At 41.6% G+C, this 13,875-nt stretch overlaps 2 protein-coding genes across 4 annotated transcripts in view; one reads left to right on the top strand and one right to left on the bottom strand.

The window, feature by feature from the left end:
- LOC122405635 (uncharacterized) overlaps window positions 1-9,459 on the top strand; it is a 49,058-nt gene extending 39,599 nt beyond the window's left edge. Inside the window, exons 4-9 of the mRNA XM_043410568.1 lie at window positions 1,517-1,736; window positions 2,380-2,704; window positions 3,048-3,314; window positions 3,506-5,269; window positions 5,362-6,826; window positions 6,956-9,459. Coding sequence (XP_043266503.1) covers window positions 1,517-1,736; window positions 2,380-2,704; window positions 3,048-3,314; window positions 3,506-5,269; window positions 5,362-6,826; window positions 6,956-7,210 — 4,296 coding nt within the window. The 3' untranslated portion in view covers window positions 7,211-9,459. The remainder of the gene's footprint in view (window positions 1-1,516; window positions 1,737-2,379; window positions 2,705-3,047; window positions 3,315-3,505; window positions 5,270-5,361; window positions 6,827-6,955) is intronic.
- Window positions 9,460-9,505: 46 nt separating this feature from the next.
- The window catches only part of LOC122405636 (probable calcium-binding protein CML22), an 80,037-nt gene continuing 75,667 nt past the window's right edge, over window positions 9,506-13,875 (bottom strand). For all 3 annotated transcript variants that reach the window (XM_043410570.1, XM_043410571.1, XM_043410569.1), the window contains exons 7-8: window positions 12,398-12,454; window positions 9,506-12,266 (exon numbers count right to left, since the gene is read on the bottom strand). In XM_043410570.1, the coding sequence (XP_043266505.1) occupies window positions 12,181-12,266; window positions 12,398-12,454 (143 nt within the window). In that variant the 3' untranslated portion in view covers window positions 9,506-12,180. The remainder of the gene's footprint in view (window positions 12,267-12,397; window positions 12,455-13,875) is intronic.

The following is a 13,875-nucleotide window of genomic DNA, read 5'->3' as shown; positions in this document are numbered from 1 at the left end:
CTCACTCCGCGAAGCAGCGGACCGCTCGTTGTTCTATTTATAAGCTCCGAGATTATATTTATTTCAATGCCCAAGTTATTTCCAAGATCGTGTTTTCGATACAGGAATAAGCCCTCGCAGGAACATCTCGGATCGTTGCCAGATCTGTGGAAAATGATTTTTCAGTCTCACTTACAACGCTCGAGGGGACTCGGTTTCGATGAAAGAACAAAAAATTCTTTTCAGTTTTTCTTTCACTGTTTATAAATCCAGAGAAAATTCTCGGTCGTTTCCGGAAAGTTGAAAATTCGTCTAAAATTACTGCTTCCCCAAAGGGCTCCGGCCACGAACATTCGTAAATCTTTTTTTAGTAAAATCCAATTAAAAACTAGACATTGTTTCTGGTACATTCAGCCCGAGCGTAGATATATCGTACGTGTATCGTGCTCGCGATAAACGTAACACGAGAGAGAAGCTGCAGAGACGTGGGCAGTTGCCAAAATTCTTTTTTCAATCTAAGGATCGACTTGTACTTGATTCTTGGCCAGAGAAACGCCGTACGCTTCGACAAATTTGGCCGGCTCTCAAAGGTGCACGTCCCATTGTGCCTTCGATATGACTCTCCGCGAGCAAAGTACGGATGAAAACTAGAGCCAATAATCGAACGAGAGCGTCACGGGGAGCAAACAAACATCGTTAAAGTCAATCACTTCAAGCTCTCAAGAGTTTTCCCCAAGGTGTGCGGCATTACCGCTGAAACGAGAGAGGAAAATAACCGAAAAGCTTTTCGCGTCCGAACACACTTTCCATTTCGCTACAAATGCTGCGTCGCCTTCGAGCTTATTTCCTCGTTTCAATGTTTCTTAACTTTTCTATGAATAGACGAACAGAGCGAGGCTTAAACGCTAACGGGATTCCTGGCTGTCAGAGATATCGCCACCCGGCGCGCGAGCAACTTGCGACTCGACGCACAACTTCGTCGTCTTCTCCAAGACGCCCGATAAAATCTCCGCTAAACTGTTGAATCGTTCGTCATGTTGCCAACGACCACTGATACGACAATCTTCATTTTTCCCAAACACCGATTCATCAGAGATTACTAAATAACGTAACCGATAACACTGCCAGAGATTCATCTCCGTTTATTGCAGTATAAAAACATTGATACTCGAGTTCTGTTTACCAAAATACATTTCTCTCGGAGTTTCCAACTTTTTCCTGCAGAATAATCGATTTTTCGTGTTTGGTATGAAACCGAGGAGATATCGACACACACGTTTGGTTACGTAACGAGCGATTGTTACGATTGGAAATCCAACAAATGTAGTTTCCTGAGTCCGTTGCCATATTTTTCCGACTAACGTGCTCGTTTATTTCGCCCGCATTTCGAGTCGAAAATACAAAATTGGATCGTCGAATCCGACCTGGATTCCGAAGCCCGTTTCCTTTCACTTTCGTAAAGCCCCGCTTCGTTTCAAACCGAAGTTTCCAAACGAGCGAATTGGATTAAAAAAGTGTGTTGTTCGAATGTTCGCAGGTGGTGAGAATAGCCGAGACCCGTGATGGTTTTCTCGACCTGAACGATCTCGACCGTAAGCTCGTCGAGGAAAGATCGGTCGATGGCGTCATGCAGCCACTCCTCGTGGGCTGCTTCAGCGCCGCCAGCTGCATCACCGGGGTCCTGGCTGATGACGTCGCGACGACTTTACTGCTCCATCAACACGGGGCCCTGAGTGTGTGGGACTATACTTCAGCCGGTAAGAGGAGACCTATAACTTCTGAGCAGGGGCCCCTCGAAAATCATAAATTTATAATTTAACGAAATTTGAATCTCAAATTGGAGAGCCAGTGAATTGAGTGAAGAAAATTTTACGGTGGTGCTGTTCGGCTATCGTATTTCGTGTCATTAATTTTTTGTCACTTTTCAAAGAGCTCTGAAAATTTTGATTATTCAACTACGAGTATAAAACCGTTTATCATCGTTTTCGTTTCCATGATGCTCCTATCGGTTGATTTTTTATGTTAGAACACACTTTATTGCTGAACTCATTTGGTTCATTGTTTTGTTGCCTTCTTCACGAATCATTTACGACTGGAAGCGCGTTTCCTGTTGATCTGGACGTATAAAAATAGGAGAGCGACTGCATTCATTGAAGCCAATAATTGTTCGTCGGTGTTAAAAGCTCATAAACTATCTAATAGACTTCAGCTCCAAGGCCAGTGTGCCCCGAGGATATCGAATCCTCATTGATATTTCCTCATGCATAATCGCTTCATCGCGTACAATTATTAAATAGCAGTGGCATTCTGAAATACGAGAAGGAAGGAAAGGAGGATTGATGATCTTGAGAGTCCACAGAAGGTTCGCTCAAACTCACGCTGTTTAACGATTATTCGCAGCGCCCTTCGTACAAATGGACATGAATCCGCACTTGCCAGGCGTGGGCGAGACGGCCGTTCACAAGGACGCCATAATATTCAGCGGTCACAAGTTCATGGGAGGTGCACAATCACCGGGCGTCCTCGTCGCCAAAAAAGCACTCCTTCGCGATGATATTGGCAGCGAAGACATACGAGACTCCCATCGCTACCTTCGTGATCCCGAGCTAAGAGAAGAGAGCGGATCTGCGGGTGTCGTCGAATCAATTAGATGCGGGCTTGCTGTTCAGCTGAAAGAAAATGTTACGACCCAGTCGATCATTGCTCGTCAGGACAAAATTTGCAGGTGAGACTCGAGTTATTTCAAATTCGAGCTTAACAGCGACGTACTTACCGGATTGTGATCTTATCAATGGGAGTAGTGAGCAAACACAATTCATTTGGCCAATCTCATGCCGCGCCTTCGTCAAACAATTCGTTGCGCTCTCTTGTCGAAAGCTTTTTCAAAAACGCTTTTAGTGTGTAGATCGTGATAGATGAAATTAAAGTTATCTTATCTGGCAGGTCTTTCGCGAAGTATCGATAAAATTATTGGATAGTGAAGTCGTTGCGAATGATCTCACGGTTCATCATTTCTTTCGTGATATTTCTCCCGTCGTAAAAGATGTTAATCGGTTTTCTATCTCTAGGCAAGTTTTTGCCCACGTGCGGACCATACCGGAACTCATACTCCTCGGAAATACGTCGCAGAGCATAAAAAGGCTGCCAGTATTCTCGTTCATGGTTCGACATCCCCGTGGCACTTTTCTTCATCATAATTTCGTGTGCGCCATACTGAACGATGTTTTCGGGGTTCAAGCACGCGGTGGTTGCGCCTGCGCTGGTCGATATGCTCACGATCTCATGGGGATTGACGAGGAACTCGCTAAATCCTACGAGCAAGTGCTCCTTCAAAGGTAATTTTTCATTCTCTACAAGCAAAAGGAAATAAAATGTATCGTCTTCTGTAAAAATGTTGAGAACGAGTATTCGACAAGCTCGAATAGAATTCAGCATGTTTAGCCACGTATTTTTTCTACTTCTGTAATCACATAAAGCGGAACGCTTTCTCCGAGTTTCTCTGATTGTACGAATTCGTGTTCAACAGCAAAGAAGACATCAGCCGGGGTGATTCCGAGACGGAGTCATTGCGACCTGGATTCGCAAGTTTATCGTTACCGTACTTCATGTCCGAGACCGAATTGGCGTTTGTCCTTGAAGCACTTAAGATGGTGGCTACCGAAGGCTGGAAGCTGTTGCCCCAGTATGTTCTCAATCCGGATACGGGTGAATGGCGGCACCACACGAACAGCGTGTTCAAGGAGCGAAAATGGTTGGGTTCCATAAGATACACGGACGGGAAAATGATCACCTCGGAGCGAAGGATATCTGGCGCCGGTGGAATATTCCCCCAGAGTTACGCGGACTGTCTTCAGACGGCCAGGAATATTTTCAACAGAGCGAGAAAAATGGCGCACAGATACCCACTGCAGATCGATCGCAGCGCCTCTTTCAAGGAGAAGAGCGAAGAGCTCCGCTGGTTCATACTACCGGCTGAGGCGCAGGACCTTCTTCTCGGCAATTCGCAAAACGTCAAGCAAGATCTTCCTTTTGATCCGATGTTAAGGAAACGGAAGTTACGCAAGATCGAAGCGGTGACCTCCTCGCCGACGAGTCATGGGAACGCGAACCAAGCGATACGACGATTGAATAGCGATATTCCACGAACGGGTACGACCCCCGTGACTTTACCTTCTTCTCCGAGACATCACAGTCTGCCAGCACTGAGTATCAGCCCAACGAGCGTCCCGTCCAGCGCGACTCGAGCTGCCAAAAGATTCGAAGAAAAGAACGATGCGCCTCCCATTGTTCTCGAAGGGATTGCGAAGGACGAACAAGACGGAAGAGAGTCAGCTGGTTCGCGTGACAACGCGATCCACGGGTCACCGCTGAGTGTCGCCTCGGCAGCCTCTTCCAGATCCGAATCGCCGATGCCTCCTGTCAAATTCGCTCTCGGTGAGGCTGTCACGAGTGCCATGATCCTTGGAACTACGCCTGCAGGAGCTAGGCTGATGGCTGGTGAACACAGCATGGGATCGATGAGCTCGGGAGGCGATGGCGCTCGATTCGGTAGAGCTCGTTGCAACTCTCTGGGTAGCAGTACAACGGGGAAATCTCCGGCTGTTCCTATACCCCTGAGCCCCCAAACTCTCGCCAGTCTTGGGATCGCAAATTGTGCAGGAAACTCACTTCGTCGTGGTAATCGCAATTGCAACTGCAACAGTCACGCCGATCTCTCGTCCTCGCTCGAATACGACATGACGACGGAGAGCCTCACGAGATCGTCACCCCTCTCGTCCAATACATCGTCGCCGACTTCTTCCTCATCGCCATCGCCTCATCTCTATTCGTACACTCCCCTCAACACTCACAATCATCACCACCATCATCACAATGTCAAAAAACATAATTATCATAATCATCACCACCATCATCACGATGCGAGCGTAAACGTCCATTACGATGCTGGTGAAACATCCCCACGCTACACTACTCCGCGTCTCGGAAGGTGCTCACCCGTGCTGCCCCAAATGAGCCAAAGCACCGAGGATGATCTTCGCGCTTATCTTAAAGAAGTTACGAAGGAACTGGCCACGGAAATAAAGTCGGAAATACGCGAGGTCATATCCAAAGTCGACGATGTACTTTCGGAGAGTAACTCTTCAGAGATGAGCACCCCTCAACATCATCCGCAAAGAACTTCTTCCACGAGCAACGAGAGACCGGAAGATTCTTTCTCAGCAAGCGAAATAGCCGAGTATCTTATGGAGTTCTCCAAGGAGATGGCGAGCGAAGTCAAGTCCGAGATCAGGTAAGGATATAGAACAGCATGATTGGAAAATTCGACTCCGCAATTCTCAACGAAGTATGAAATGTTTCAATTATGGTTTTCTTTATGGACAGGTGTATGGTGAACGCGGTAGATGGTCTAGGTAGATTTTCGCCTGATCTAGCTAGCGCATCTGCAAATTCGGATAAACATTTCAACAGTCACGGGACACCGGAGAGACGAGGCTCCGGAGCGTTGCCATCGCCACCGTTGGTGCTTCAACACAAGCCTGCTAAATCAGGAAAACTGAGTGAATTATTGCTGGCGCAACAAGACAGTAAAATGTCAAGCGAGTGCTCGTCGGACGAGACTGTGATATACGTGGTAGGCCCGAGAGCAACGACGAATGTCGTTCATGACAGAGCCAAGACATCGGACGAGGGCGAGGGTGATGACGATGAAGAAGAGGATCGGAGTCACAAGTCACCGAGCACCACAGAAGCGACGAAAATCAGTGGTATAAAAACGAAACTTCCGGAAATTTACTCCGCAGTTAATTCCGTGAGCTCGCAAGATAGCGGTATAAATCTTTCATTCCATGAGAGCGATATAAGGTCGATAAGTGATCTCGGACGCAGTGGCAGTAGTAGCAGCAGCAGTGGAAGCAGCAGTGCCGAATCATACGGGAACAGTTCGTACTGTCGAAAATCGAAAACCGCGTTCGGTCTGCCGAATGGAAGACGCGGCCGCGATGAAAAATTACCACACGATCAATCCGAGGATGAGATGAGGGAAGAGCCTGTTGTAAGTTCTGATGACGAGGACGAAGCTGTACAAAAAATTGCGAAGAAGGAACACGATGTCGTGGTCGACAATGAAGCAACTTGCGGACCTCAGTGGCACAGTCCGCCGAAAAACGTTTGGAAAGCAACCGTCGAAGCTATCCATGAGTTCGACATGATACGAGACAAAGATCGCATACTCGTTTGTCTTCCTGCATCGGTCATGGGTGTTGGACTTGCAGCAGGCAAATTTTCCCTCGCCCTGCTCCACACCCTTCACCAGTATCGATTTTACGCAAGATCCAAAGGTATCGACTTCGATATCGGTGCTGTCACGATAGACGCCGGTAGTTCCTACGATCCCATGGAATCTATGAGTTATTTGAAGGCCCTTCAAGTGCCATATTTTTACGAGGAAGCTGAGGAACAAACTGCCCTCATCGAACCTTCGGCAATCGCAGCTCTGGAGACTGTCGCCGAGGCTACATCCGACTTCACCGGAAGGTCTTGCAATGTCTGCGGACGCGACGGTATCAATACTAGAAAACAACTTTACGCAGTCGCTAAGAGATACGGCTATAACGTACTTGCCCTTGGGCAACATTTGGACGACCTTGCTGAAGGGTTCCTCGCTTCACTCTTTTATACCGGAAAATTAAAAACGATGAAGGCCCATTACTACGTTAGAGAATACGATCTCAGGGTCACCAGACCTTTCGTGTACGTTAGAGAGCGAGCTCTGAGACAATTCATCGAGGAAAAAAGGTTGCCTGTTTTAAGGGTAGCTTGTGCAGCTTGCGAAAAAATCGTTGCTCAGGTAATTTTATTGACCTCTATTCGGCCAGAATCCTGAAATTACAAAAATTTATTACCCAATTATGAAATAAGACCACGTTTCTAACCAATAACTCACGCATGATTTTATTTGCTTTTTATTCCATCACAGAAGTCACAAAAAAATAGAGAAATGATGTCACAACAAGAACGCGCTTATCCACGACTTTACTCGTCGTTACGGATGGCTCTGAAACCATTGATACTGGCACGTGGCGCTACCGGCAATGCTGCAGGTCATCAGCAAGCTCCTCGTCAGAAACACAAACTTAAATCACGATTGAGTCCATCGTGTCCAACCGTTCCTTTGATCGCAACTTCCCAAGAACTGGACGATAGTCAGACAGATGAGGAGCCGATTATTTGAGGGACTGTAACATCCTTCGGACGATACAGGAGACTGCTCGATTGGTCCATTTCGAAGGGAACATGATGAAAACGTTCTTTCCGCGATCGTTTCGATGTACCCAATTTCGAGCAACGCTCGGTCCTCCCGAGGCCCATTTTCGATTGAAAAAAGGCAACATTTTTTATTGCGGTCAAATATAAAACGTTGCCTGATTCAATCGAATGCAATACACAGTACTGTGTTTAATTTCTAGCGTTGCCAAGGGTCGCCATATGTACTTATAGTCATAGGATGAGAAGCGAAAATCCTTCGATAAAATCCTAATTCTTGATATTCTTTGTTGTGCGATTACTTTCAACATGGACTCCCGCCAGAACACGATTCGCGATGAAACCGCGGCAGAATGTGAGTTTGTCAAGATTCTTGACATACAAATATATTTTTTGTTTTTATAAATCATAAGCGAGCAGCCAACCACGAGCTTTTGACATTACAAAGTAGACTCGATGACAGCTTAACGGATTGAAAAACGCTTTGCAAACAGAATCGTGTACATATAACTCAAGTTCTCGCGGTTGTACGTTTATTGGGGATCGATCCTTGTGTATGGTTCAACGTTTTAACGTGATGTAAAAGTGATATTTATCCATGCAGATCAATACATACGTATACACATTGACGTCCTCAAATCACTACATGTATTTGATCCTTTTTGTCTATTCGGTAGTTCCCAACAGTCCCATGTCAGTAATTCATAGTATAGTATGAGGATGGGCGTGGAATGGGTTGATTGACAATTACGTGATTGTTGCGTCAGTCTCTTCCGACTCCCGAAAAAAAAATATAAAGAAAATCAACGAATTGTAAATAAAAAATTGATTCTGAAGTACAAATGATAATTTGAACCCGCGACCATCCACGTCCATCATTGAACCTTCCCCTCTGTAGAATCACCCCAGATTTGATCGACAATTTGTAAACTGAGAAAAGGACTTGTATGGTATTACAATCCGATTCTATTTTGGATTCAACAAATTTGTTGGATATCGTAAAAAAACATAATATTTTTTGAGTTATATTTCACTTAACTCCTAATACTAAATTTTCGTTGAATCCAATACGAAATGGTTTGGATAATGAAAGACGAATTACAACTGGCAATGTTCATTATAAACCTATTTCGAGTGAAAACATTTCACAGAATATCAAGACTTTTCTCAGTGTGTCAAAGTGAGGAGTTTCCCCCCTCTCTCTCTCTCTCTCTTTCTCTATGATCAAACCAAACGTTTAAACAGTACAATAATTTTGGAACTCTTCATTTTTTTACTTCTAGGGAGTGACAAAACATTTGGCATTTTTCATTTTAAGAGAGAGAGAGAGAGAAAGAGAGAAAATCGTAGAAAGTTAAGATAATGATTGAAGATATGTGAAACATTAGCGTTTTATCATAATAGTTACGTCATCAGTGTGCGGGAATGATAATGATGAAAATTGGAGCTAGCATTCGTTTCGTAGTTTTATCTAAATCTGCAATGTTAAATGAGCCGGTTTCAAATAATACATGTGACTTGAATTCTCTTGGCGCATTGATGTCCAATGTGTGAATATTAATCGTATGTGAACGTGATCATGAGGAGTTTCGTTTACGAAAATACGTGTTTTTCTCGCTGTTTACTTCAAACTTCATAAAAAATAACATTTAACAGAAAATTGAAATGAGACATTGTTAAAGAAACTCTCGGTGATATGATTTTATAATTAATTATGAGAATAAATAAAACTTCGAAACGATCGAAAAAATCATGAATAATGTAAAAATTGAAAAATTATGAAAATAAATTTATGTCAAATGACGAAAGCGCAGAAATTGAAATTTTATGAATCATTCAACAGCGTTCGAAGCATATTATTCTCAGACGACTGAATTTAACGAATGTCTCATTTGCACAATCAACTCGTTGCTTCGTCATTCGAATTATTTTGGGAAATATTCCAAATTCATTCTTTTCCTAATAAAAAAAAAATCACTTCACAGCTCTCGCGTTCTCGAGACGCCGAATTCGTGAATACCGTAGACTATAAACATGATCATATATCGCAACATCTATCGTATGAAGTTATAATATTGGACGGCCGTATTGAAACAATATAATAAATATATATTTTTTTCCGACATTCATACGATAATGAATTGTTACATATTGTAAAGAGGTGTAAGTTTATTTATCGCTAATAAAATCGAAAAACAAATGTATAAAAAAAACGGAGTGCAGGTTGAGGGGTTTCTTGATTTTTCTCAATCGACACGTGGAATAAGTGTGATAATTTAATGATATTTTTGTTAATAATTTTTATTGAATATTTAAAATGATTTAGAACAGCGTATACACCTTCGCCATTAGCATTGACAGTGAAATTTGTATTCAGGTATAATTGATATAAAGCTCGGAAGAATTAATCACAAATGGGGATGGACATTGTTCGAATGAAAAAAAAAAAAGTAAAAATCGTAATTAATCTTTGCTTGAATTTCGCTATGCGCAGAGGAAAATCAGGCAGCACTCATTTTTTTACCCTCAATTGCCTCTTTCATGTCATAAAATTCTTTAAAATGGTATTCATTCAAATTATGCCCATCCCATCGCAGTAGGGAAAATTATGGAGTTATTTGCCATCAGCGAACATTGAATTTTCTCAAATTCAATCGCCACATTACCGACGAATGATAGAATCGTTTTTCTCAATTGAGCTCGCTCAACTGTCGAAATTGTCAGTCTCTCTTTCGATTCGAATAAGCTGTTCGTGCTTTTTAATACAGTTTTCTTCTTGTCCATCAATCAATAACGAGATGATGAAAGGAGCTTATGAGAACTTTTGGTTGTGCGATATTTTAAGAGTTTCCTATTATTTTATACATAAGTGAACATGACTCTAAAATTTTTTAGGCCTGATCGATCGACGACAAGCGACAGTATATTCAAATTGCTGTCTATCTTACTGGAGAAATTTTTGAAAACATCAAATGAAGAAGTCACGCATTTCATCTTCCGTCATACTTTTGTTCCAAGCGTCAAAGACGTGTGAATAAATTCCGTCTTATTACCGGTGTCAAATCACATTTTTTTTACGTAAAATTATCATACAAACAGTACACACACGAAGAAGAAAACATAGAAATGACATTGAAGCAACGACGAAATTTTACATTTTTTTGATCACATATTTAAGCAGAAAACGAGGTGAAAATTTTTTTCTAATAAATTTTTCCCGTATATAAGTTTTCATCTGTACTCAATGGCACGAATTCATATTTGGAACAGTAAAGAATCTCTTCTCCACGCGAAACTATGTTTTTATTCATTCTGCTAAAAAGAATGAGGGAAAAATGAGAACAAAGTTCAAAATATTAAAGAAAAAAAGTTCTTCGATTGTTGCTTCAAGGAGCCTTCGAAACTTCGAAGATTAATCCTATAATTTTTGTGTGCTTGTACCTCTCCCTGTTCGCCGTTCACTGGCCGACGTAGAATATTTTTCGATTCCAGAAATTTTTAATATGTCTAATTATCCTACGAAATATAGAGAGAAATTCGTTTTATTTTTTCTTTTATAATTAAAGCGATACTTTGCGGATATGTCATTGAGATTTTCATAGTTTCAAATTCACCTAATTACTGATGGAAACATTTTACCTTATAATTATATCGATCTTTCATTGATATAGAATGCTTTTTCGAGAAACGTCTTATTTCAGACACCAGGCATATGAAACAATTCGTTTCCACAACTATTTTTTATTGTTAATAAAAGATTGTTGAGGTTAATAAATACGGAAAAAATACTCTATTTTGCAAAAGTTTCCATCAATACACTTTAATATTGATTGTAAAACGCGAATTTTTTGTCGCCGTTTTCCCACGTGATTCTCCTCATAATTATTTCTTACATTATATTTATATACACAGGATGAGTTACCCAATAAAAACCAACCCAATGACTTGACCAACGTGCATCGAAGGGAAATTATTTCGTATAGTTTTTCGAATGATAAAATTAAGAAAATTCATAGGATCAAAAAAGACATTCAAAAAGTTGAAATCATCAAATTACTGAAGAATAAGATAAAATAAATGTTTCATAAATATTGTTTTTTTTTTTTTATTGCAAAACGCTTTCCATCACCGGTTGTGAAAGAAGAACGAAAAGTGTACGATTATATTAATTTCTCGGCGATCAGTTGACGGTTGGAAATTTCCATTGACAATCTCCCAAAATTTTTTAGTGACATTAAAAAAAATTGTATTCCACCATTCATTTCGAAAGCACTAATAGAAATCATGGAATTTCCACGTTTTTTCCGACCGTGATCGTGGGAATGATTGTGTTGAAAAGATTTCGAAAAGAGGCAACAAACGTCAACGGTTGGCTTCGAGTTTTCAAATCGCACATCCACCAGGCGAAAATGGGGCTTTCTCATAAAAATTGGCCAAGTTATTCGGAAGGTCCGTATCACATGACCCACCCTGTATTCATTCGTAATTTACATAATGAATAAAACATGGAGATCGTTTGTATCAGTGAACATCGTACCGGCGATTAATCGTCGGGTTGGATTGAAAAAATTATGAAGATAATTGAATTGCAATCGGTGGAGAAAACTTGTCGTAAGCAGAGAATGTGTACAAGGTACGTTATACATATACACATATAGATACACTCCGTCGTAAACGGGTCTCCGTTCGTGACACACATGCCGATTTGATTTTCATGAAAAGAGTTTGAACAATGACGATTCTTGATAATGATAATAATGAAATTCATTTTGTGCATAATTATTCGTACCATTATCGATTTCGTCGTGTATTATTACTTTGTATTTTCATTATTTGTGCACATTCATCGCATTTTAAAATCCTTATGAGAATATTTAACCTTGTTATTGCTAACTATAGCGAAGAAATAGACAAGTTTTGGCCGCGTGGATGAGAGTCTTAGAAAGGAGATTGCGGAATTTCTTCGTCATCCTCTTCCTCGTCCTCGTCGTCGGTTCCGGGCTCAACGAGGGAACGTGCGAATTCTGAAATGAAAAACGGAAAAAAAAAACATGTTTTGAAAACCGAAACACTGCGTTAATGAAAGACGAAGAATGGTAGTTCCACAGAAAAGTGAATGACGATTATCCCTTCTTCAAAGCTTAACGATTCTCACCGTAAAAGTCGATTCGACCATCGCCGTCTTCGTCCACTTCCTTGATCATGTCCTCGACTGCAAAAGTAATGAGATAACGGTTGACAGAGATTGTTTAGAAACAAAAAATTAGCAGGGCGACAGGTGAGATATGTTTAACAGAAAGCAAGATCCTTCGAGGTACAAATTGTGTCCAAGTTGGTGAATTGCTCAACGTGGGCACGTAATGTCTGGCCGGATATGTAGGACGAGGAATCACGAATGTGCGTATAAGCGCGCTCGTGAAAATGCCACAGAAAGTGTAAGCCATTTGGCCAAAGTTTCGGGCAATAATGAAAATGAAGAGAAGTTGGCGTCGGTGCCATTACGTTCGTTCTTACCGGGTGTGAGAGTGCGCTTCCGCTCGCATAATACTCTACGTGTATAATTCTAAAATTATCACGCTCTCATTATTCCCACGTATACGTGTAATTTTCTCGCTGTAGGGAAACTCGCGTGCGCGAGAAACGCTGAAATGAGGTGGCTCTATCGCGTACTTTATACTGGCCATGCTCAAATACCGGAAATAAATAAATTAGAACTAAAAGTAAAGAGATGATTTATCGAATCGTGTGAAGTGCTGGAGAGCCGTGGACCCTCGGCGAGTTTTCAGAGCTCATAAACATTAGAAACTCGAAAAAATCCAGCGTGTCTCGCACTTCTTCGTTTTTACCAGTCCAATTTTTTCCCCTCGTATTTTCTCCGGTCATTAAACATTTTTTTATTCCCTCGAACGTTGGTTGTTATGTTTGTGTGATAAAAAAAATCTCGTATTCAGATTTGATGCGATTCAAGGAAGTTAAATATGTTTGCAGAGTAATAAACGAGTCGGTAAAATCCTCGAAAACTCTTCATCCAGCTGGAAAAAGCTTGAGGAATTCTGTACTGGAATAAAAAACTCGGTACGATTATACGATCGAGTCTCTCTGTCAGAGTGTATTTGTAAAAAAATACGGTGCATTTGACACCGGTGTCCAAAACATTGAAATTGCATTTTTCAGAAACGCGCGTTCCAGTTCCGTTATAATATTCCGATATCGCCAGAATCTCCGTTATGGAATATGTTACTTCGGGGAAAAGGAGATGGAAAGGGAGAGCGAGGACGACAGAAGCGAGGCAGAGGAATGTTCTATTGAAGCGACGGATATGCACAAATCGACATATCGAATTTGCCGCTCGGGATACACCGATAACGTATACATTGGGGACGCGACCATGCTAATTGGCCAATCGCCGATTTTCATATGGGCACGGATATCTCCGCGATCAGATCGAAATTAAAAACTCGTGGTTTGAACGATGAAAAACACGCGTTCGTAAAAAACTGTTATATGTGACGGTAGAAATCTCTGGAGATTTGAAATCCAATTGGGATCCTCATTCGTGTTTGATACTGAAACACAATTTTTTTTTTTGGAGAATAATGACAATTATTTCAGGTGACTTACGCTGAAGGATAT

The sequence above is a fragment of the Venturia canescens genome, chromosome 1, assembly GCF_019457755.1.
Source record: "Venturia canescens isolate UGA chromosome 1, ASM1945775v1, whole genome shotgun sequence".
Classification (NCBI taxonomy): Eukaryota; Metazoa; Arthropoda; class Insecta; order Hymenoptera; family Ichneumonidae; genus Venturia; species Venturia canescens.
The sequence above is the reverse complement of the archived record's forward strand: the minus strand, read 5'-3'. Positions and strand labels throughout refer to the sequence as shown.